Source organism: Abramis brama, assembly GCF_963993115.1.
Source record: "Abramis brama genome assembly, chromosome: 11".
Taxonomy (NCBI): Eukaryota; Metazoa; Chordata; class Actinopteri; order Cypriniformes; family Leuciscidae; genus Abramis; species Abramis brama.
Genome location: NC_139973.1, coordinates 22,607,457 through 22,630,893, shown reverse-complemented (window position 1 = coordinate 22,630,893; position 23,437 = coordinate 22,607,457). Strand labels below are relative to the sequence as shown.

General features: G+C 38.8%; 1 protein-coding gene across 5 annotated transcripts in view; it reads left to right on the top strand.

Annotated features, from left to right (window-relative positions):
• The window catches only part of rptor (regulatory associated protein of MTOR, complex 1), a 339,338-nt gene that overhangs the window by 102,856 nt on the left and 213,045 nt on the right, over positions 1-23,437 (top strand). For all 5 annotated transcript variants that reach the window (XM_084128075.1, XM_084128073.1, XM_084128074.1 and 2 more), the window contains 2 exons: positions 17,096-17,254; positions 18,598-18,744. In XM_084128075.1, coding sequence (XP_083984201.1) covers positions 17,096-17,254; positions 18,598-18,744 — 306 coding nt within the window. The remainder of the gene's footprint in view (positions 1-17,095; positions 17,255-18,597; positions 18,745-23,437) is intronic.

The following is a 23,437-nucleotide window of genomic DNA, read 5'->3' as shown; positions in this document are numbered from 1 at the left end:
GCACCAGAGGAACCTTTTCATAGTTCCTAGAACTATTGGCGAAAGTACCCGGATGTCGGTGTGTTTGCGCCACAGGAACTAGGAACGATTTTAGTTCTTGGAACTCCTTTTGGAGGAACTAATTTAGCACCTACTTCAGAGTAGGGTCTAAACCAGCACTATAGTCAGCTGCAAATATGGCTTGACCCCAAAAAAATTCTAAAAAAAGGTTTCTCAGAGGTTTACAGTAGTATCAGATGTACTTAAAAACATACTAAAAGTTTACCAAAGTTTGACTCCAAGAAAGGCCCCATTTTGAAAATGGCTGCCGTCAGGTCCTTAAAATGGCCATTACTCCTTTGTATTCCTCCTAGCCCAGGAATACTGGTGCCTGATACTTATTTGGGCCATGTAATATTCTAATTAGCATATTTGCATGATGGATAAGTGATTACAAGTACAATTATATATTAAAGCAAATGGTTACAAGCATATTTATGTGAAAAATAAGTACAATTTCCCTTATGTAATTGCATATTTCTCCTTTCTCATATCGTTTTGCCTAGTGTTGGTGGTTTCTGTGGTTCATAACCATTCTTTTGATTCCAATAAAGAATAAATTCATTAGAACATGTGTGGTACTGTAAAATGCCACATCAAGGCATGTGCTGATTGTCTGAACCAGGGTGGGAATTATGTAATTTTAGGGGCAAGGCCATTTGGCCTCCACCTTTTTTTTTTTTTTAGGGGCACCAAGGCCATATGACAGGGCACAAAGGCCATCGTACAATTCGATGGTTTTCCCATTCAGATTGATACCATAACATCCTAATTTGGAATAAGACATGGATTATGACTTTTTTAATAAAAAAAAAAACATTTTTTAATGAGAGAGAGAGAGCGCAATTACATCCAGAAGGTATACACCCTCACACAACAATAGAAACAACATAAATGCCAATAAAAGCATTCAGAAACACCACAAATGCCAATAAAAGCATTCAGAAACAACACAAATGCCAATAAAAGCATTCAGAAACAACACAAATGCCAATAAATTAATAATTTCCTGCATTGTCGAACGCTCTTCTTCATGCGTTTCAAATATGGACTATAATGTTCAGTAGAGCGCCCTCAGGCTGCTGGTATGAATTGAAACAGCACATCAGTATACAGCGCTCATAATGATTACATCGACGCATTTGGCTATAAATTCAATAAAATATTATTCCTGTCAATAGAAATCTGATGTAAACTGAGAATATATAAATATTTCTCCAAATCTGCACACTTTTGAGCTAAGAGCCGTGAGGGACGTTGTTTTGTGAATCGCTTTCATGACGACAGCACAGGAGTTTTTTATGAATGGGAGCGTCTGACGCTCATAATTCATATTAAAGGTATCGACTCATTTTTGCATTTCATAACTCCTGACACAAATTAAGACATAACTGTCAATATAAATTTCTCAGAATACAATAGTGGTCAAATACTGAAACGTGAGTCTTATATCTTTTTAATGATGTAAGTTATAGTTTGTCAAGGTAATAACATTATATCTTATAGTAACTTTGAACTATTAAAAAAAAAAAACGCTTCAGTGCGCCGACGCCGTTACCTCTGGAACCTTGCATAGGGCCCTTTTCTGAAAAGGGCACTTATCTAAGTTACTAGCAAATAGATTTTGATATTTTTAGGTCAAACCGTTCTTGTCTGTCAGTCATATAATGCAGGTCTATGGTCACGATCTCAAAGAGCAGCCATCCACAGAGTCCAAATTAAAACAATTCCCCATCGTAAGTACACATTGATGGCCTAAGACACGAAACGAGCGGTTTGTGTGAGAAAACGAACAGTATTTATATCGTTTTTACCTCTTATAACACAGCGACGTCCAAGTGATCTGAGGGCGCCCGCGCTTCCTGCTGTGTGACGTGTGCGCAGACTGGTGCATAGATAGACATATAGATTTTGCCTTGGCTACGGCAGTTCATGAACGAATGCCGTAGCCAAGGTGAAATCTAGTGTATATATCTATGCACCAGTGTAGACAACAGAGTGTCGTTCTTCTGTTGGTGCTGACGTTACATGCTTCTTGCACTGCTGTTTTGATGCGTGAGATCATCGATGTGATTATGACACTGCACCTGCGCGAATCCACAAACTAATTGAAGTTCAGAGACTACTTGGGTGGAACTTGGACAGGGCCAGGGCACACAGGCCACTGTGGCCGTACGATGATATTTTTTTTCACGGGGCATGAAGGCCAAAGTGTAGGGCAACGGCGGCCATGGCCGCGTGGCCGCGGTATAATTCCCACCCTGGTCTGAACCCGTATAGAATCACGCCAATTCATTGGCTGATGGTGCGGGCGCCTCCTCAGCGGGACTACGTCACTCACTCTTATACAGTGAATGCGCCATCTGCTCCTCAGATTTTCCACCGATGAAGAAGAAGCTCCTTCGGCAGCAAGAGGAGCTTGGCAGCGAACGCAGCGTCTCGTTCCCTATTCAGAGAACATGGGTTACGCATGTAACCTGAGACGTTCTCTTTCATAGGTTCACTCAACGCTGCGTAGCGATGACGCAATGGGAACGATATACCACACACGCCAAGCTTAGTGCTGCTGGATCTGGTCCAACAAGGAACTTTCCTATATATATATATATATATATATATATATATATATATATATATATATATATATATATATATATATATATATATATATATATATATATATATATATATATATATATTTTTTTGCCAGACCAGACTCAACTAGGACCTAGGCGACCAGTTCATACAGAAAGAACCCGGGAACCAGGGGGCCGCATCTAAATCCAAGTTGTAAAACCTAATAAAAGTGTGCGGAGAGGACCAACCTGCCACCACACAAATATCCTCTAAAGCAGGGGTTCTCAACCTTTTGCAAGCTGTGCCCCCCCAAAGCTGGTTCATTGCAGTTGGGTTCATTTTTGAGAATCCTGCCTCACACAGAGCACATTAACATTATCTCGCGGCACGAATGTACCAATACAGCAATATTCAATATTCGCGGCACGAATGTACCAAGGGCAGCTGACTGGGTCCACTGCATGAGCCAAACACCAAGACTCAAAAACCTTCCACTTAGAGTAATACAGCCGTCTAGTAGAAGGCGCACGAGCATTATCAATGGTCTCCTGAACATCAGCGGGAAGACCAGACGCCACTGTCGCTAGCGATTGCCTTTTATCGGCCACACCCACAGCCTCCATATCTCGGGTCGAGGATGCCAAATCCTCCCTGGAGCTGAGACAGCAGATCTCTCCTGATAGGAATCTGCCAAGGGGACCCCTCCACCAGGGAGCTCAGTTCCGAGAACCACGTCTGGGATGGCCAGAATGGGGCTACCAGAAGGAGGCGGATTCCACACTCCCTCACTCTGCAAAGGATTAGCTTGACCGGAGGGAATGCATACAGTCTCAACTCAGGCCATGGATGAGCGAGGGCATCTATCCCCAGAGGCGTCAGATGAGACAGGGTAAACCACAGAGGGCACTGTGATACCAATCTTTCATTTGAAAGTCACGTGTCTAGTATCTGTAAAACCGCATTTTTCCATCTTAAAAATATATCTAAGTTTCGCCATATGCTCTCATTGACAAATGCGGAACAATTAGTTCATGCGTTCATGACCTCAAGGCTAGATTATTGTAATGCTCTACTGGGTGGTTGCCCTGCACGCTTAATAAACAAACTACAGCTAGTTCAAAACGCAGCAGCTCGAGTTCTTACCAGAACCAGGAAGTATGACCATATTAGCCCAGTTCTGTCAAAACTGCATTGGCTCCCTATTAAACATCGCATCAATTTTAAAATTTTGCTGATTACTTACAAAGCACTAAATGGTTTAGCTCCACAGTACTTGAGTGAGCTCTTAACGCATTATAGTCCTTCATGTCTATTGCGATCTCAAAATTCCGGCCAGTTGATAATACCTAGAATATCAAAATCGACTGCTGGCGGTAGATCGTTTTCCTATTTAGCACCAAAACTTCCTACCATTGTCCGGGAAGCAGACACACTCTGTCAGTTCAAAGCTAGATTAAAGACACATCTCTTTGACCTAGCATTCACATAATACATTATAGACTTCTATAATTCAATGTTAGGCTGCATAGATTAGGTCAGATGGAACCGGGAACACTTCCCATAAATCCTGATGTACTTGTTACATCATAAGAAGAATGGCATCTACGCTAATTTTAGTGTCTTTGTTTATCCCGAGGTTTTCCCGCAGCCTGCCGCATCCAGGCCGTATCCAGATCTGACAAAGGACCTTCGCCTGAACCCGATGTCAACGCAGTGCTGAAGTGCCAACTAGTCTCTCCCTATGGATGATCCCTTTACCACTCTACAGATAAAGCGTCGTCGGGAAACTCAATTCGCGTACCTACCCCGAATTGATAAGATAAAATAAAATTCTGTATCAAAAATTATAAGGAAACACCAGTACTTTGTTTAGGCTTGGTCTGTAGGGAATTACAAACCTGCGCACATATATTCAAACGCACATAACTATAGAACCAATTCTTAATGCGCATGTGAACGCCATCAGCATTTCTCACAGGTTCGTGTTTAAAGTTTGTGTAGAGAGAATGGTGTCGTCTTAGCGGCCCCTAATTTAATAACAAATGATCGTTACGACGGAAGCGAATCAATCAAAACTAACTTTAGCTGGAAAGTAACTTTAAGAACCATAAAGCCAAAACAATCTTACCTTAAATTATATGTTTATCTCTGTAAAGCTGCTTTGAAACAATCTACATTGTTAGATGTACATCTTCGCTATATAAATGAAGATGACTTGACTTGACTGTGTCGAGCTCTGCGATGCAAAGACGTCCACCTCCGCCTCGCCGAACATGCTCCAAATTTGAGCCACTGTTTGGCAGTGCAACATCCATTCCCCCGACTTGAACTTCTGTCTTGACAGAAAGTCCGCTGCGACGTTCAGGTCCCCTGGAACGTGAACTGCTCTCAGCGAAAGAAACCTGTCTTGAGCCCAAAGGAGGAGGCGGTGCGCATGCCTGTCAAGGTTGCGCGACCGCGAGCCTCCCTGCCGATTTACATGGAACACCACTGCCATGTTGTCTGTCCTGACAATGACATGACAGCCCATCAGGGCTGGGAGAAAATGATTCAGGGCCAGAGAGACGGCTTGCAACTCGAGGCAATTTATGTGCCACGAGAGAAGCTCGCCCGTCCAAACACCGCACGCCGGTCTGCCCTCGAAGACTGCACCCCAACCATTCAAAGAGGTGTCCGTCGTGACAACCTGGCGATGGCAAACTACACCCATCTTGACCCCCTGAAGTAAAAAGGGGGAGTCTTTCCACCTCCAAAGAGCGCAAAGGCAACTGCGCAACACTCTCAGCAGGCGGAAGGCAGACCAAGAAGGGCGGATGCCCCTGAGTTTCATCCACCACAGGAATGGTCTCATATGAAAGAGACCCAAGGGCAGCACAGGAGAGGCTGCTGCCATGAGCCCCAGAAACCTGCAACATTTGCCCACTGCTACATGATGGCCGAGCGTGAAACGGGCCAAGCACGCACGGAGACTGGAAACTCGAGAAGGGACCAGACAGGCCTGCATCGAGAGATAATTGAGTTAGACACCCAGGAAAGTGGTCTGCTGAGAAGGAGTTAAGACTTCTGAGCATTCAACCTGAGACCAAGAGACCAGAGGTGGTGGAGAAGGACGCCCCTGTTGACTACACACCAACTCTCTGGAATGAGCCAGAATGAGCCAGTCGTTTTGATAATTTAGCACACGGATGCCCTGGAGCCTCAAGGGGGCCAGAGCTGCATCCATGCACTTGGAGAACATACGCGGAGGGTCTTTACCCCAAAGGCGAACCGGAGGAACTTCCTGTGCCTTGGAATGACCTGGATGTGGTGATAGGCGTCCTTCAGGTCCATGATGACGAACCAGTCCGCTGTTCGAATCTGTGCCAGGATAGTTTTCAACGTCAGCATCTTGAACTTCCCTTTGTAAAGGGAAAAATTGAGACGACGCAGGTCCAAAATGGGGCGCAGACCCCATCCTTCTTTGGGACGAGGAAGTAGCAGCTGAAGATACTGCGGTTCAAGTCTGAAGGTTTACCTGAATTTTACTAAACCTGAGGTTTAGTGTAATGCCACCTTTATACTCTAAAACATCTATAGAGGATGCATTACATATGTATTACCTTATTCAAATTGAAATGAGTGACCATTTTAGAGGGTTCACACACAGGCCTCTTTTCGGGGCTAATTCAGAGTTGTTTATGATCAAAGTTATACAACTCCAATTTAAGTTACTTCTGGGTGCAATAACTTTTACATTGAATGCCAAGTCTTTGTTTTAGCAAAAAAAGGGTATGTGTCCAAAAACACGTACTGAGTAGGAGTTACATGACATAGGCTAAATCGTTTACATCTCTGGTTCACCCCAAACAAAGATAAAACCTCACAGTAATAAAATCATGTATTCCATAAGTATGTAATCATGTCAGTGCAATTTAGACAAGTCCAATGGAATCATAGACCCAGAAAACATGGAGTAAGGCACCAAGATGACTTGACTAGGTCAAATAATGAAGGAGTTAGGACATTTTAAGGGCTTCCTGCCCATCTTGGACACCATCTTGAAAATTACACCTTTCTAGTGGTCAAACTTTGGTAAACTTTTAGTATGTTATTAAGGACACCTAATACTACAAAAAACAGCTGAGAAACCTTTTGTTAGAATTTTTTTAGGGTTAGGTGTTTTTTTTTCTTTCATATATGCAGCCGCCTACTATAGGAACTACCAGTGACGTGACTTTAGTGTACGCGGATTGACCGAATGCACACGAAACACCAGCACCCGCCATTTAAAAAAAACTAGTAAACACACAGATTATAGCCTATATATTTACTCCAGAAACTAACTCTACGAACATGGAAAACAGTGATAGATGGGCCTATTAACCTTTACTTTGAGGAGAAAATCCAACGCAACTTTTGAGGGGACCAAGAGAAACATGATTATGTATTTCTGCTCAGCTAGCAAGACTGGACATCAACCTCACGGCATTCGCTAATACCTTTTCATATACTGTCTTTCTATGTATAACAGTTCTATCTAATAACGTATTAGACAGGACTGTTAGACAGATCATAAACTAATGAACACAGAGAATGCAAGCACTGTGTTTTAAGGCTCTGACGTTCTCAACGCCGTCAAAATAAAGGTCTGACGTGCCGTCAAAATAAAAGTCACAACAAGCATGGCTTACGTCACTTCAGAGTTCCTACTGGCGGTGCGAATGCTACCAGCAAAACGTTCCTAGGGGAATCATTAGTTCTCGGGAACCATCCTAGTGGCTAGTTCCTAGAACTAAGTTCCTAGAACTATCCGGTGCGAAAACCCCTATTGTGCAGTTAGACCACTTTTGTTCATTCAATATCAGTGTTAGGACCATATGGTGCATTCAAGTTCTAGTTTGAATGGATCTGGAGTGTGAATGTGTATTGTTTGTAATGGGCAGTGAAATATATTAGGACTGTTATGTGTATGTACATGTACAGTACATTCAGTAATTTTTTTTTCTGAACTAATTTTATTATTGCACTCTTTGTAGTTGAATTATACAAATACAACTGATTTAATTATTTGGATACAGTTGCATACAGAAATCAACTTATCAGCACATTTAGATGGTGCACACGTGTACGTCCAGATCCAAATGTCCCAAATGACACACAAACTCTAGAGTAGATTCAGATGTAGATTTACAGAGATATTAATGTGACCATACATATAAACATTGCTCCTTAGCTCCTAATAGACTTCAGTGGCATCACATCCAGTCTGCCGAGATCAATAGAGCTGCAAAGAGGAGATACACTTGTAACTGCATTATCTTGCACTACATCCTTTAAGCTTTTTTTTATTATTTTTAGGGGTTCAAACACGAAGTGCTGAACACCTATTGTAATTGTTAGGATTTTTAGGGGTTCAAGCACGAAGTGCTGAACACCTATTGTAATTGTTAGGATTTTTATTATTATTATTATGGGTTCAAGCACGAAGTGCATACCATACCATTTGCATACCATTTCCAGTATGCAAATTTTCCTGCCATTTTGAATTTTCCTCATAGTCCGTTTGTCAAATTCACTTGAAACTTGTCATGCATCATCAAGAGACCCTCATGGCAAAATGTTGTCAAAAGAATTACGATCGGTGATTCACGCTCGCCATGGGACGCCAAAACGTTCGAAGTAGGCGGGGCCACTTTCACTAAAATGGCTTTAACTCTTGAAAGCATTGAAATATTTTCACCAAACTTGTTATACTCATGTACGAACTCATTTTGTGGTCACACAAAAAAATCTGCAGCGATTCACCACTTGGTGGCGCTATAATACAAAAAAGGCATAAAATGGCTTATAACTACGCTACCGTTAGTCCGATTGACTTGAAAATGGGCATGCAGTGTCTTTGTCCAGGGTGCCATGCCTTTCTATGAGGACATTGGCGTATCTCGAAAAACATGGCCGCCATTAGCCAGTGAAGTTTGAGCACCTATTAGACAAGGTTAACGAAGGTTGATCGGAACAAAACACGGTGGGCATGTTCAACTCATGGCCCTAGAGGTCTGTAATAATTTTGAAAGAAATCGACCACTAGATGGCGCTAACGAGTTTTATGTCTCTAATCACGTAGTGTTTCTCACATCCACACAATATGCATATCATTTGATAGATCTCCTCATTCTGGACAACTTTGCCTCAAGAACCACTGCTGTCAATCAAATCATCTGTTAATTATTTGAGATTATTTGAAACCTCTACTTTTTCGAACTCCTCATAGACCGTTTGTCCGATTTGCTCGAAACTTCACATGCATCATCTAGGGACCCTCATGGCAAAAAGTTGTCAAAAGAATTTTGATCGATGAAACCGTTTAGCAGATATAATTTTTTATATATTTCTGGTATGGCCCATTGTGAGTAACATGTCTATATATTGTGTGCACAAAGTAGAAACTTCACAAAACTGTGTAGATATGGAACAACTGATTTTGAAGAAACATGCCAGGTTTCAAGGATTTCTGATGCTCAGAGGGCTCACAGTACATTCTATCAAACATTTAAACTGAAGATGAAGCCTTAAATACCACTGTTTTCCACAAGAGGGACACTAAATATTTTTAATCTAATCTTTATCATTATCCAGCATTGGCTGATAAACAAATGTTAAAAAACATACTTTTTTTAGGGTGCACTGGTACTATAGATTTATATCATTTGCGCACTCTCCATCATGGATATTTTATGGTTTCAGGCCTACATTTCGGTTCAACCTAGATCACAACAGCATAGCTGGCATGAAGGTCTTAAATGCTTGAACCCCGTTAATTGTTGCTTGCAGCTATATTTTTTATTGTTGTTTATCTGCTGAAGCAGAACATTTGACATCTTACTGCAAATGTTCTTGAATGTTGTGATGTGCACGTGTTGTGTGGGCTCACTGCTCAATGAAATACTGCTGTACCTGACACATTAATCTTAGGATTAATACTATTGAATATAAATAGTCAGTCCAGTATAAAATGGCTTTAAAACAGACAGTTTCTACTGTAAATTCGGATTGCCACATGTGAAGCCATTGTTAAAAGATTTTACACACATGAAAACACAATCTAGTAATCCTCTGTTGTCTCAATTTTGTATTATTCAGTTTAAGATTTTCAATTTAAATTTTCAGTTTCAAATTAGCTTTATTAGCATGACTGTGTAGCACAATGTTGATGAAGCATTAACATATTATGTAATAATATTTAATAATATATCATAAGTAATAATAATAAAAAAAAACATACATATAGATTGTCATATCTAGCATAGTAAATTAAGAAATAAAATCCATATCGAACAAATTTTGCAACTAGTGCAGCTTTTCAGTCATCCTCTTCAGATGCTCTGCTCTCTCTGTGTCCATGTTTGTTTACATCTTCCTCTCTCTATTTCTAGATCATGGTCTCTTTATCTGTATTCTGAGATGATTTGTCCTCTAATTTCTTTTTTAAATTAATAGATAAATTGCCAATTTAGTGGTTTCATTAAGGGTCGCGTTACATTGAAGTGTGTTTTAGATTTTTATCAATTTCTTTAATAATGGTTTTTAGGTTTTTGGTCTGGAATTGATTTTCATGAACTAGTTGAAGAGCGAGTGTGTTTAGAACATGAGATTATGTGAGGTTTCATTGACAAGGAGAGCTTTGTATTGAAATGAATCAGGATCAGACTGATGGAGTTGATGCCAGAATTGAACACATCTCTTCTGAATATCAATGTTCAGCATGCCTAATTCAGCCCTGCAGATGTAGTTGGAAGTGCTTCTGTGGCCCCTAAGTCAATTTGCATTTAATACATTTTAAATGACAGACACTTTCATTTTTTTTTTTTTTTTTTTTTTTTATGAACTAGAATGTTCTTAATAGGATATATCTATGTTTAACACAGCTGTGCACCTATATGTGCTAAATCTCTTCCAATGTAGAAAGCTCATGTTCATATCACATCCTCTTCAGTTGAGCATCCGTCCTGCTGTGGTGTTACACAATCATCTGATAAGCATAGTGTGTGTGTGTGTGTGTGTGTGTTGTGAATTACACTTTCATTTCTCTGGCTCTCGTCACCTCACACACTGACTGCTTTCAGACTCCATCCAGTTCCATAATAATGTCACTTACTCACAAAACATTATTTAGCTTCCAATAGCTCTTGTTTATGTATGTGTGAGGAAGTGTGACTCCTCACAGATTTGGACAGGAGGACAAGATGACGTGATGTGTCTCTCAATCCTGATCCTCATCTGGTTCAGACCTGCTTCTGACTCACTCTCACACACTTGGACTAACTGTTCAGCCAATTACATGCCTTGTGAAGTGGCAGCATGGTCACAATTCTGCTGAAGTGCTTTAATGAGAGTGATTAAAGTGACTCAAGTGCCAGAGTGGAACATTCTAACCCACAGTGATCTTTGAAAATTTCCACAATTGAAATGGAGTGGCTACATCTCTCATTCAGAAGCAGAAAACGTGCTTAGCAGACCCATACAGAATCTGCAGATTTATTTCCTTTTTTTTTTGCTCTGACTTTTGCTCTAACTAGTACTACTCATATTCACAGTTGAATGCATAATCAAATTTGACGAAATTTTTAAAGGTGAAATGTGTACGATTTTTAAAAAAATACATTCTTAAGGGACCGTTTGGTATTTATGGAATGGACCACCGGAGGAAAATAGGGGAGGGTCATGTCTTTTTATTCTTTGTTGAGGGGAGGGTCATCCAACGTTTTTTAGGGGGAAGGTCACCCAACTTTTGTATTCATGAAAACAGCAAAATTTCAAAGTAGCTTGTTTGGTGCATATTTTTCCATGTAGCTCCATGTAGCTTTCTCAGTCTCGGCCCCCCATCGCTAGCAGATGGGTCTGACCCAACAAAAATCCAGTTTGGCGCTGTTTGACAGTGTGTGTGCGCTTCGGGTATACACGCTCAGAAAAAGTGCATCATGTCAGAACAGAACGCCAATGAAATGTTTACCCAGCAAAGCTTTAAAGCACGAGCAAATAATAAACTTTTGTGATTGCGAATAAGTGCAGTGTCCTGTGAGTGTAACTCTACCACTGCATTAACATGTGATGTGAATGTACACCGAGTTTTACAGTATTGGGACTGAGGCGCCAGAACTGCAGCTGATAGAATGTGCGCTGTAGCACGATACTACCGTATTTTAGTTTTCATGCTTATTGTGTTTCCACAACAATGTTAGTGAGTAAATCTACTGAAATGGCCACCATAACAGTGGAGTGTGATGTGTAAGATGAGGTTAAGTCGTTTGTCATGCTTGTAAAAAAAACAATGGCTATCTGAACATCTTTGCCAATCGCAAACCAGTACAGAAGTAATCAATAAATTATCGGGGAGGGTCATGCCTTTTTCACAATCATTTTGGAAGGTCATAGAAAAATGTATTGCTGGCGAAGGGAGGGTCAAGTCTATTTTGACTATAGATCTCAAAACTCCTCCGGTAGCCGCTTAAATAAAAAACGAACAGTCCCTAACCCATTTTTATTATTCATTGACTACTATTAGTAGGGCTGCAAAATATATTGTTTTAGCATCAATATTGCAATGTATGCAGGACCAGGACCCATGGTTTAAAAAGCACATGATATGTGATTATGTGCCATATGATATATGCCATATGTGCCACTTCCGTATGTGGTACTATATATAATACAGTCAGGTCAGATGTTTTGCAATGCGACCGCAGTCTGAACAGTCATATCGGAATTCATGTGACTTTTACTTCACTAGTCTAGAGCAACATTCGTCGCAATTCTTCGATCATGGGAGTCACTTTAAAGATTGTACGTAGACGACGTTATCAAAACAGTTGCGAAATGTAGTCAGTGTAAGTATTAAGTAGCCAACCTCTAAGTATTATTGACAGTTCTATATACAAACAAAAGACGAGGGCTCTTATAATAAATGTTTAATTACTGCTCTTTTTTCATATCCTCGTCTTTTTTCCAAATTGCCTGTGCATCAATTCGCTAGCTTCCGCGGCAGATCACACAAAAAATAAACTTGTAATCACTTACTTTAATGTTCTCCGTTTTTACTTCAGTGTGACAATGTGCTGCGCAACATCTTTTTAGCGTTTTTTTTTTCCGCATGCGGGTTTGTTCAGGACCATGACCTGTTCGCACTGGAATCTGATATTGGCCAAATTTAAAACAACAATGTGAACAGCTATACAAAAAAATCTAATCTGAGCAATAAATAGGAATTGAGCACTAATGCTTGCAGTGTGAATGTAGCCAAAGTGTCAGAGGGTGTGAACAATAAGTGAGAATGGATTGTAGATACTTTAGGCAGGTCTATATCAGGCACGAATTGGGTAAATTTGTGTGATGAACCATTGAGTTATTGTCATTATTTTTACACAGTAAAAATATCCCCAACTCAAAAAAACAAAACAAAACAAAAAAAAAGAATTTACAAACAACCTATTCCAAATTACCTTCTGAAAATGTATACAAGAACTAAACACAAAACAAACAGACAGAATCTCAAGTCATACCGGCACACACAAGTGCAACTGTTAGTGCCATTCACGTTTGGCATGAACTTTTTTTTGCAAAATAATCAAGGATCTGTGGTTTCAGATCTTTTTTTTTTGTTCTTTTTTTTTTTTTTTGCTACTTTGTCAAAGTGAAAGAAAGCAGCAATATAAGTAAATTCAAACCAGTTATAGAAGCTTAAGATGTCTTACTGGCACCTGGAAATCTGATCATATCTCCCCTGTATTATTCTTTTTGCACTGGCTGCCAGTCTGTCATGAATTGAGTTTAAAATTTTACTACTTGTTTTTAAAGCTCTGAGTGGATCGGCTCCTAAATATCTCTGTGATCTTTTAAATCCAAATACACAGATTGTTTGCTTTTTCTATTGTTGGGCCAGAACCGTGGAATAGTCTTCCGGTTTCCCTCAGATTAGTTTCTTCAGAATCTGAATTTAAATCCAAGTTAAAAACCTTTCTTTTTACTCAGGCTTATAACTGTCCCTAGAGTATAAGGATCCATCACTTAGTGTTTTGATACTCTTCTCCTTCTCAAAGCATTGCAGTCTAAATTGTTTATCTTTATATCTTTTTAGCAAGGTTTTGTACAACACAGTGGTCAACTACTGTTGTTTTTATTGTGATTTATAAATAATATTGTAAAGAAAATGTACTACACTAATTATTATTATTATTAATAATAATAATAATAATAATAATAATAATAAAAAAAAATATATATATATATATATATATATATATATATATTATAGTAACCAATCATCAGTAGGTTACTCAGAGCTTGAGGCAGAAAAAGGTGGAATAGTTCACTGTTACATCCATTTTATATATCCTCATCCCCATAATAAAATGAGCATCATGCCATCCGCCTCCAAAAGCAAGATAACATGACTGTGTTTACTGCACCTCAGAGCGTGCAGACAAAACGCAAGTAATTTATTATGGGCAATATGAAAATTATTATTTACAGTGGCTTCTCCTACTGCAGCAACTTCCATTTTTCAGTTTATCAGGAAGTGACCATTTTGTTCTCTTAAACAATAAATTAAATTCTCAATTTTGGCTGGAAACATGGCTAATTACATGACTTTGATGTAATTTGAATCCAAAAAGTTTGACTGATTATACCCCTTGGCTAACTGCTAGCTTGTCAGACTAGTCTTAACATAGTGGATGTGTTAATGCAACTGGTCCCTGGTCCACAATTGTAATATCTTTATCTAAGACATTAACTCAGCTTGATCATGAGATATTCTGCACACACTTTTGTCCTGTCATGGTAGGGGCTTTCCATTAATATCTGATGTGTTTTTTTTATGCTGAGCTAATTTTATTTTCTACCCTAAACCTATTCTTACCTAACCCTCACACAAATACTTTTACATTTTCATTAGGACATTATTGTAGGACAGTTTTTCTCGCCGGTACCAACAATGTAGGTGATTTTCACGATTTGTTGTCCTTGTGGAGGCATTTGGTCCTCATAATTGTGGCAAAATCTACACACACACACTAGTCCACTGACCTGTAGTGTATGTCAGGGAAATTAGGCTGTTATAAACAGCTCTAAACTATTTCTTCAAACACCAACCTCTCACTCAAGAGTTATGCAATACCACACACACACACACACACACACACACACACACACACACACACACACACACACACACACACACACACACACACACACACACACACACACACACACACACACACACCAGAAAGAATGAGGCATGTTTAACACTGTATCATTAAAGATATGTTTCTTGCCTCCTGCCAGATTTCCATTGTTTTATTACATTGTTATAAAGCTTGTTGAGCTGAGATTTTGAGCCAGACAATTGAAGCATAAACCTCATATTAAATAATTGTTTTGGGGCAAAATTAGAAAAATGATAGAGAGATTAGTTTATGTCAGTGCAGTGAATAATGGTCATATACTTGTTTGATTTGTTTCAACCGTTTTCTGTCCTGATTCACATTCACTCCCAAGACCCTTCTCTTATTATCTAAGCTCTGTTAACAGTCAGACACACACACACACACACACAACACACACAACACACACACCACACACACACACACACACACACACACACACACACACACACACACACACACACACACACACACACACACACACACACACACACACTCAGCACCATAAACAGCCATGGATGGTGAGAAAAGATAGCTCTGAATGCATTATTAAAGCCCTGGTACAAATGCTCAGTCAGGAAACTCATATTCAATATTCAAACCCATATTTTCTGACCTTCTCTCTTCTCGATCTATCTATCTAGAATTAGATGGCTATTACTGCTGGTCTGTCTCATCATGTGTCTGTCTACTGTGCCCTGATGGGAGATTTTAGTGAGCTTGTTTTAAGTGGTACGATATTTAGACATGGTTTTTGACTCATATGGGGATTTACATAGCCAGTGTCTATAGCCCCTTTCACACAGAGATTCCGGAAAATACACGGATAAAGTGACCCGGGATTTGACCCGGGTTCGTTGATTTTGGTTCATTCACACTGCCAGTGATTTTCCGGAATCAGAGAGTGCGTTCACACCAGGGGGACAGGGTTTCATATTATTTTGAAGTTTCCCCGGGTGCCGCCATTGGCTAGCGGACCATCACCTGCTGTTAGCATCCCATTGACTCCCATTCATTTTGGCGTCACTTTGACAGCGAATAACTTTACATCTGAGGTGTTTAAAGACTCCATTTGTCCATTATTTATTTCTAAAGAAACACGAAAATGTATAAAAGGCTCCATTACCTTGTATAAGTTATGGCCCCATAGATGCAGTTTTTGTAAAAATAGGCTAACGATTGTGCCATAACCACGCGACTCTCTGTCGCACAGTAGAGAGATTACCGTATGGACAGGAGGAGAAGCTCAAGCGCAATCGGGGGGACGTGGAGGCAAAATGACAAAGTAATTAATCAGAATACTTAGCAAAAGTTGCTCCTGCTCCTAGCTCATGGAAACCTCCTACTCACACTCTCCGTCTCTGCAAGTTTCGGAAGGGAATGATTCAGATTTCTTATGAGCTGTGATTACTCTCTCTCGAGAAACCACGCTTGTAAAAATTTTTTCTCTGATTCGATCATAAACTAGCCGCTAGCGCATTACGTACCGTTTCACAGCTGGCGAACAATCCCGGCTTCAGCGTCATCATTACGACACGGCATTGATGACGGCTTTTGTTCACACAGCGCGTTCTGGGACTGAACACAGCAATGTTACTAGGTCCCCAACCTGGCATCGATGCCGGTGTTGTGCCGAATTTCGACCCCCTGTCAAATTATTACCCCCCTCGTTGAAATCAGTACCTGATTGCCTAATCCTAACCCCTCCCCCACAACTAATCCTAAACCTACCAATACTAGGGGGGTAATTAATTTGGCGGGGGTCGAAATTCGGCACAACACCGGCATCAATCCCGGTGTTTGCGTTCACACAGAAGGCGTTCTGGCAATTTCCCGGCAATTTGCATTTTTACCTTTAAAGGTGGTATCAGTGATTTCAGGCCCAAACATAAATGTTCACATTCATCTAATCTTACCTAACGATCCGCTAGCTGCCCTCCCCATAAGCATGCCGTCAAAAAAACGTGTCTCTGTAGGCAGCCTAGGCTCTGAGATCTGCACACAAAAACAGTTGTTTTCACCCGGTTTAGCCAAACACTCAAAACCAAAATAAATAGTGTTCCAACCAATCACCGACAGGGGCGGGTGTTGCAAGGTTTTTGTGTGCAGCCGTCATAGGCAGCCGTGCACGAGCGCAAAACCTCACAACACCCGCCCCTGTCGGTGATACATTTTATATTATAAGTATAGTTCTCAGATGTTTTTAGATCTGTGCTGACACATTCTGATTTATTAATGTTCTTTCTGGTTGTCATTGTCATCTAACATCCTCTCTCTTCCAGGCCCGCTATAAGCAGAGTTTGGACCCTACAGTTGATGAGGTGAAGAAGTTGTGCACTTCACTACGGAGAAATGCCAAAGAGGAACGTGTTCTCTTTCATTATAATGGCCATGGGGTGCCTCGACCCACCGTCAATGGAGAGATTTGGGTCTTCAATAAGGTAAGGCAAAAAGTATCAGGACAAATGGGCAAATAAAAAAAAATAAAAAACTGGTAACACTTTATAATAACTTTCATTAATAAATTATTAACAAACATTACATAATGCTTAACAGATCATTAGTTAATATATATTCACACAGCTAAAAAATTAGATGATGTGCTTGTTAATGTGTACTAATGAACTTGATTAGAATGATTAGCAGATCATTATTTAACAAATTAAAATGCGTACAAATGTCATTTAACTTTCAATTTATGTGATCATGCACTTTTTTTAAAAATCTATAAATTATTTTGACAGATGGTTTACAATGATTAAAAGCTTCCTTAATAAATCATTAAGAAACATGACATAAATCGTATTAGTTAATATATATTCAAATAGCTATGAGATAATATGCTTTATGCTTTGTTTAAATTATCTGCTAATCATTATGTAATCTAAATAAAATGCTAACAAATGTCATTAAACTTCAATTCAGTGGGTCATGTACAAATGTTGTGAAACAATGAGTTGATGTTGACAGTTGATGGACCCCATTGACTTCCATAGTAGGAAAATAATCGTAGTCAATAGGGTACAACAACTGTTTGGTTACCGACATTCTTCAAAATATCGTTTTGTGTTCAGCAGAAGAAATTAATTCATACAGGTTTGAAACAACTTGAGGGTGAGTAAATGATGACAGAATTTTCATTTTTAAGTAAACTATTCCTTTAAACAGGATATTCCTTGAATCATGCATCAACAGGAGAAAACCAATATAATTTTCAAGAAAATACTTGTTCAATTAATTAAAACAATGTAATATAAACAGTTTGAACCATGTACCCTTATATAATAATCAAATTGACCCCTGTACACTGTTGACCCCTTAACCAACACTAAAACCTACCCATTCCACCAAACCTGTCCCTAACTTATCACACCTCAATAGCAGCAAGTGTTTTGAAAGTTTAATAACATTTGTAAGCATTTTATTTTACATTAAATAATGATCTGTTAATCATTACATAATGTTTAAGTTAATTAGTAACCGTTAAGAAGCACATTATCTCATATTTCTAGCTATGGGAATATATATTAACTAATAAGCTGTTAAACATTAACATTTGTTAATGATTTATTAATGAAAGTAATTATAAAGTGTTACCTAAAAATCGTATTTCAGTGTCTCCCCACAGCAGTCATTAGCAGTAGTTTGTTTCTCTTGTACTTATTGAAGTTTTTAAAGTTAATTTGTTTTGGACTTGAGTTGTCAAAAATTCTCTCTCTCTCTCTCTCTCTCTCTCTCTCTCTCTCTCTCTCTCTCTCTCTCTCTCTCTCTCTCTCTCTCTCAGAACTACACCCAGTACATCCCTCTGTCCATCTATGACCTACAGACATGGATGGGAAGTCCCTCCATCTTTGTGTATGACTGCTCTAACGCTGGGATCATTGTCAAGTCATTCAAACAGTTTGCATTGCAGAGGGAGCAGGAGCTGGAGGTGTGTGATTTTACACACGCACACACACTCTCATGTGCACACACCATTATGGTCAAATGTCAATTCAATGTGTTATTTACATCAGACTAAAATGTTTTATCATGCATAACGTATAGTGGTCATACAATTTTTGTAATGTAGTTCTAACACAGGGTGAAAAAAAAAAAAAAAAAAAAATACCAAGGGAGAGATTGATCTATGCAGTGAGTTTTATTACCAGAATAACATACTTATAACTTCAACATGAAGACCGGAGAACGAGGAAACAGAATAACCACACCAAAACATACACTGTAAAAAATGATCGTGATTTTAACGGTCAAAGATTGGCTAATTGGATAACAGAAAGTTTCCTTACTATATACGGTAAACAACTGTGATAGATCTAACGGTACATTTAATGTAATTTTACTGTAATATACCGTTAAATTTAAGTGTAAATTTATTTATTTTTTAAGTTACGTTTTTAAGAATTTTTTTAAGTATTTTTTTTTCATAAAGTGAAAAAGAACAAGTCATTGTATAATTTACAGTGAAAAAAACTTAAAGGGCATATTGCAGGTTAGAAGACCCAATGAGTCAATGTATAGAAAAAATTTGTAGGAACTAGATTTTCTTTAAAAAAAAATTCTAAATGCGCTACAGTGGCTTCTGGAGTCGTTTTTGTGAGAAAATTTTACTTCCGCATCTGAAAATGGGCGTGGCGGGCGTGACGTAGCACGAGCAGTGTTGCCAGATTGGGCGGTTTTGAATTTGATTGTGCGGGTAAAAAAGGGTTTGGGCGGGTGGTCAAAATTTGGGCTGGTTTGGGGTCAGTTCGGCGGTTTTCAAACATCTACATTTTAAAGTCTAATTGGTTAAAAAACGAAACTAAAGTGTGCATGTAGTCCATAAAATCAGTCATCATGACATTTCTGTACACACACCCATGCAGAGTCAGCTGGCGTTAGTGTTGACATCACCGACGAGCACGCACTTTTAGCCAATCAGCGATCCGCAGGCAGACGCGATTGAGCGCGAGAAGTTGTAGTAGCTGTATATTCAAGTGATCGCTAAGCAAAGTGACATAGCCTACTATAGCCTACAGTAAGTTAAGTTGTATCTACAGCAAAGAGTGAGATAGTGAGCAACTCTAAAAACGTACACATGTGGAGGGAGATCAATCGATGGTGAATTTAACTCTAGAGGAGAGCACAGTTGAATGACTTGAATTGAAATCAAATATGGGACGACTCCTGTCCATGGTCATGTGCACACTAGCCCAGGGCTGCCAACTTTTCTTTACATTGTACAATAACTGGTAGGATACAGTTTTTATTATTGCTTGACAAAAATTTCAATTCCATTCTTGTGATGATTCCGATTTTGATTCAATATTGACTTTGAATTCGTTGAATTTGGATACATGTTTATTTTAAATTTTATTTAAAAAAATAATCTCACCTAATGCTGTAAACATAGAGGGCCCAATCTGCTGGTATTATTAAAGGTTAAAAATAACAAATTAAATTAAATATAATGCAGTTTTTGTTATAATAACAATAATTTAACAATAATTTAATGACATAAGTAAAAATATAATAAATAAGTAATATAGTGCTCAGCAAAATCTCCTCTCTAGCTATTTTTTCTATTCAATTAACATGGTCATTAAATGGCTTTCCTGAGGTAAATGTAACGTTATGTGACATAATTGTTCTCCTGCTGTTATATTGACCTCTTTCCGTGATTGAAAAACACTAATTGGTCGATATTATGTATACTTTCGGTAAGTTGTAGCCTAACGTTACTGCATCTTAAATAAAAAAGTAACAGATGATCGGTTCACGTGCACTTGAACTGAGGCGCTCAGCGATCTGTCACGTCACATTTACAAGCGCCAAACGTATTTTTGTCTTAATTTCGTAATAAAATTGACGGAATCTAAGAGCTGAGAATTAGTTTAATAGTAAAAGTACCTCTTTGCTCCGCAATTTTTCTGTGCGTGAGAAAATGGATGATTGAGTTGGCAGCCCCCAGCAACTTTTACACCATCCAGACTGCATGCACTCTAGTCTACTCGACCCTGACAGCTGCTGAAAAAGGTTTGAATCAACGATGAATCCGTTTTGACTGCTAAATTCTGCGTTATGTTCTGCAATGTGTAGGCTACTTCCGAGGGTTAAAGTCATATGTTCATTTCTTGATTGCCGTTTTGACAGTGTCCACCTGGACATTTTAGTCATATTGGCTAATTCTCCTTAATTATTGCCCTGTTTTGATCTGTTTTCCTGGAAACATTTTTTTTTAATTTTTTTTTAATCATCGTTATTTTGTTTTAAGGAGATACAAATTGTGCTTATCAACCTTGAATGTCATGGTAATGAAATTATAGCACATTATTTTGGCAGTAAAAATTTGGGCGGTTTTTTCTTGTAGTGGGCGGGTTTTGGTGAGCTTTTGGGCTGGAAATCACCGTCCCGATCTGGCAACACTGAGCACGAGGGAGAGCGGTCGATTCAAACAACAGGGAAATAATGGATCGCAAGACGTTTCAGACGCTGAGGAAATTGTTCATACTTACTCGTATGACGGAGCACAGCTATACAATTATGAGCCTGCTAGGCAGCCAAGAAAGCTTGGACAAAATGAAATGTAATATTCAGGGCCGTGCACAGACATTTTAAGGGGCAGTGGCCTAAACCAAAAAAGGGGCACTATTTTGTTTTTTTGGGGGGGGGGGGGGGGGGGTGGGTGGTGGCACACTAGTGTGCCAAAATTTAGTTACTTTTATTAGATCTGATCAAGAGTACAATAATTTGATTAGACAAGCAGCTAATTCTAAGAACGTGGATATGTTGTACACAGGGCTGGACTGGGGCAAAAAAATAAAATAAATCGGCCCTGGCATTTTGGCCCAGACTGGCCCACTATATGATCATAAACAGCACCCATCTTTGCACGCCCTTAAATATATGCATACCAACTCCAATTCCTTAAAACCACTAATGCCATGTAATGAGTGAGTATATGAACAAGTGAGAGTTAACAGATGAAATAAGTAAAAATTTGACATTTATTAATACTAGTGATGAATCCTAAAACAAGCTATAAGCTGCACTGGCATAGCAATACCAGTGTTTCTCACAGGATTTTTGGTAAAACTGTGGTGGGACCTCTGTCCTTCTAGGGGGGGTTGGGGGCATGCCCCCCCTGTAAGAAAATTTTGTGCATTTTAATGTTAAATTCATCAATCTGGTGCACTTTGAGAGTTCAAAATTAAAAGCTCCAACCCATATTCAGTGTGCAAATTAAACAAAGAAAAATTCAAACCTATTTTAGTGGTAAAACATAATAATAGTTATAATATTAATCCAATGACAGTAATAGCCATATTTTGTAAAACAATAAAGGAAACTTTCATAATTAGTTTTGTACCAATTTCTATACTTGAAAGAGATAAGCACATGATATTTTATTTTGACGCAAACTGCTTCAAGCTTTTATTTTGGCGGAAAACATGGTTTACAAACGCCTCTCATTAGATTTCTAGTGAATTGCGGTAATCGTCAACTATGCAGATGTGCTAAATAATCTGTAACTGGGTTATGGGTTCCTACACTCATGACATAGCCAAAGTGTTTTGAAAGTAGTTCTGCTTTAATACCGCAGGCTCTACACTCTCTCGTCTCTCTCCTGATCCTCCTCACTATCATCATCTGCCACTGGAGCTGTGAAGGTCAGAAAATATACACTACCATTCAAAAGTTTGGGGTCAGTAAGATTTTTAATGTTTTTAAAAGAAGTATCTTCTGCTCACCAAGGCTGCATTTATTTGATTAAAAATGCAAACAAAAACAGTAATATTCTGAAATATTATTCCAATTTAAAACAGCTGTTTTCTATGTGAATATACAGTAATGCTGTTCTTTTGAACTTTCTATTTATCAAAGAATTTTGAAAAAAAAAATGTACACAACTGTTTTCAACATTGATAATAATAATGCTTTTTTCTTGAGCATCAAATCATCATATTAGAGTGATTTCTGAAGGATCATGTGACACTGAAGACTGGAGTAATGATGCTGAACATTCAGCTTTGATCACAGGAATAAATTACAATTTAAAATATATTAAAATAGAAAACAGTCATTTTAAATTGTCATAATATTTCACAATATTACTGTTTGTTTTTTATCAAATAATGCAGCCTTGGTGAGCAGAAGATAGGCTACTTCTTTTAAAAACATTAAAAAATCTTACTGACCCCAAACTTTTGAACGGTAGTGTCTATTTTGACACATTTTACAGTGTCTGCTTCAAGGGCCTGTTTCCATTTTTTCAAGCTGTTTTTCTGCACATTCCTTCCGTTTCTTCTCCATCTCGCTGACTATTTTGACAGATACACACTGACACTGCTGCACTCTCGCTCACTCGTTTAAAGATGTGATTGGCCCAGCCCAGTGTCAATCAAGAAAATAACCAATGGGCCGCTGATCTACGTGTTTCATGGGCTGGTCTGTCAGAAAAAAAAAAAAAAAAAACCTAACGCTGACTTTTTCTGACCAATGCATTACACTGGCACAAACCCGGCACCGCCAATTAAGCAAAACAAAACAAAACAAAATGAATGGGCCGCCGATGTACAAATTTTATAGGCCGTTAAAAAGAAAAAGAAAAAATAATAAGCCTAATAATTTTTATGAGTATGAGA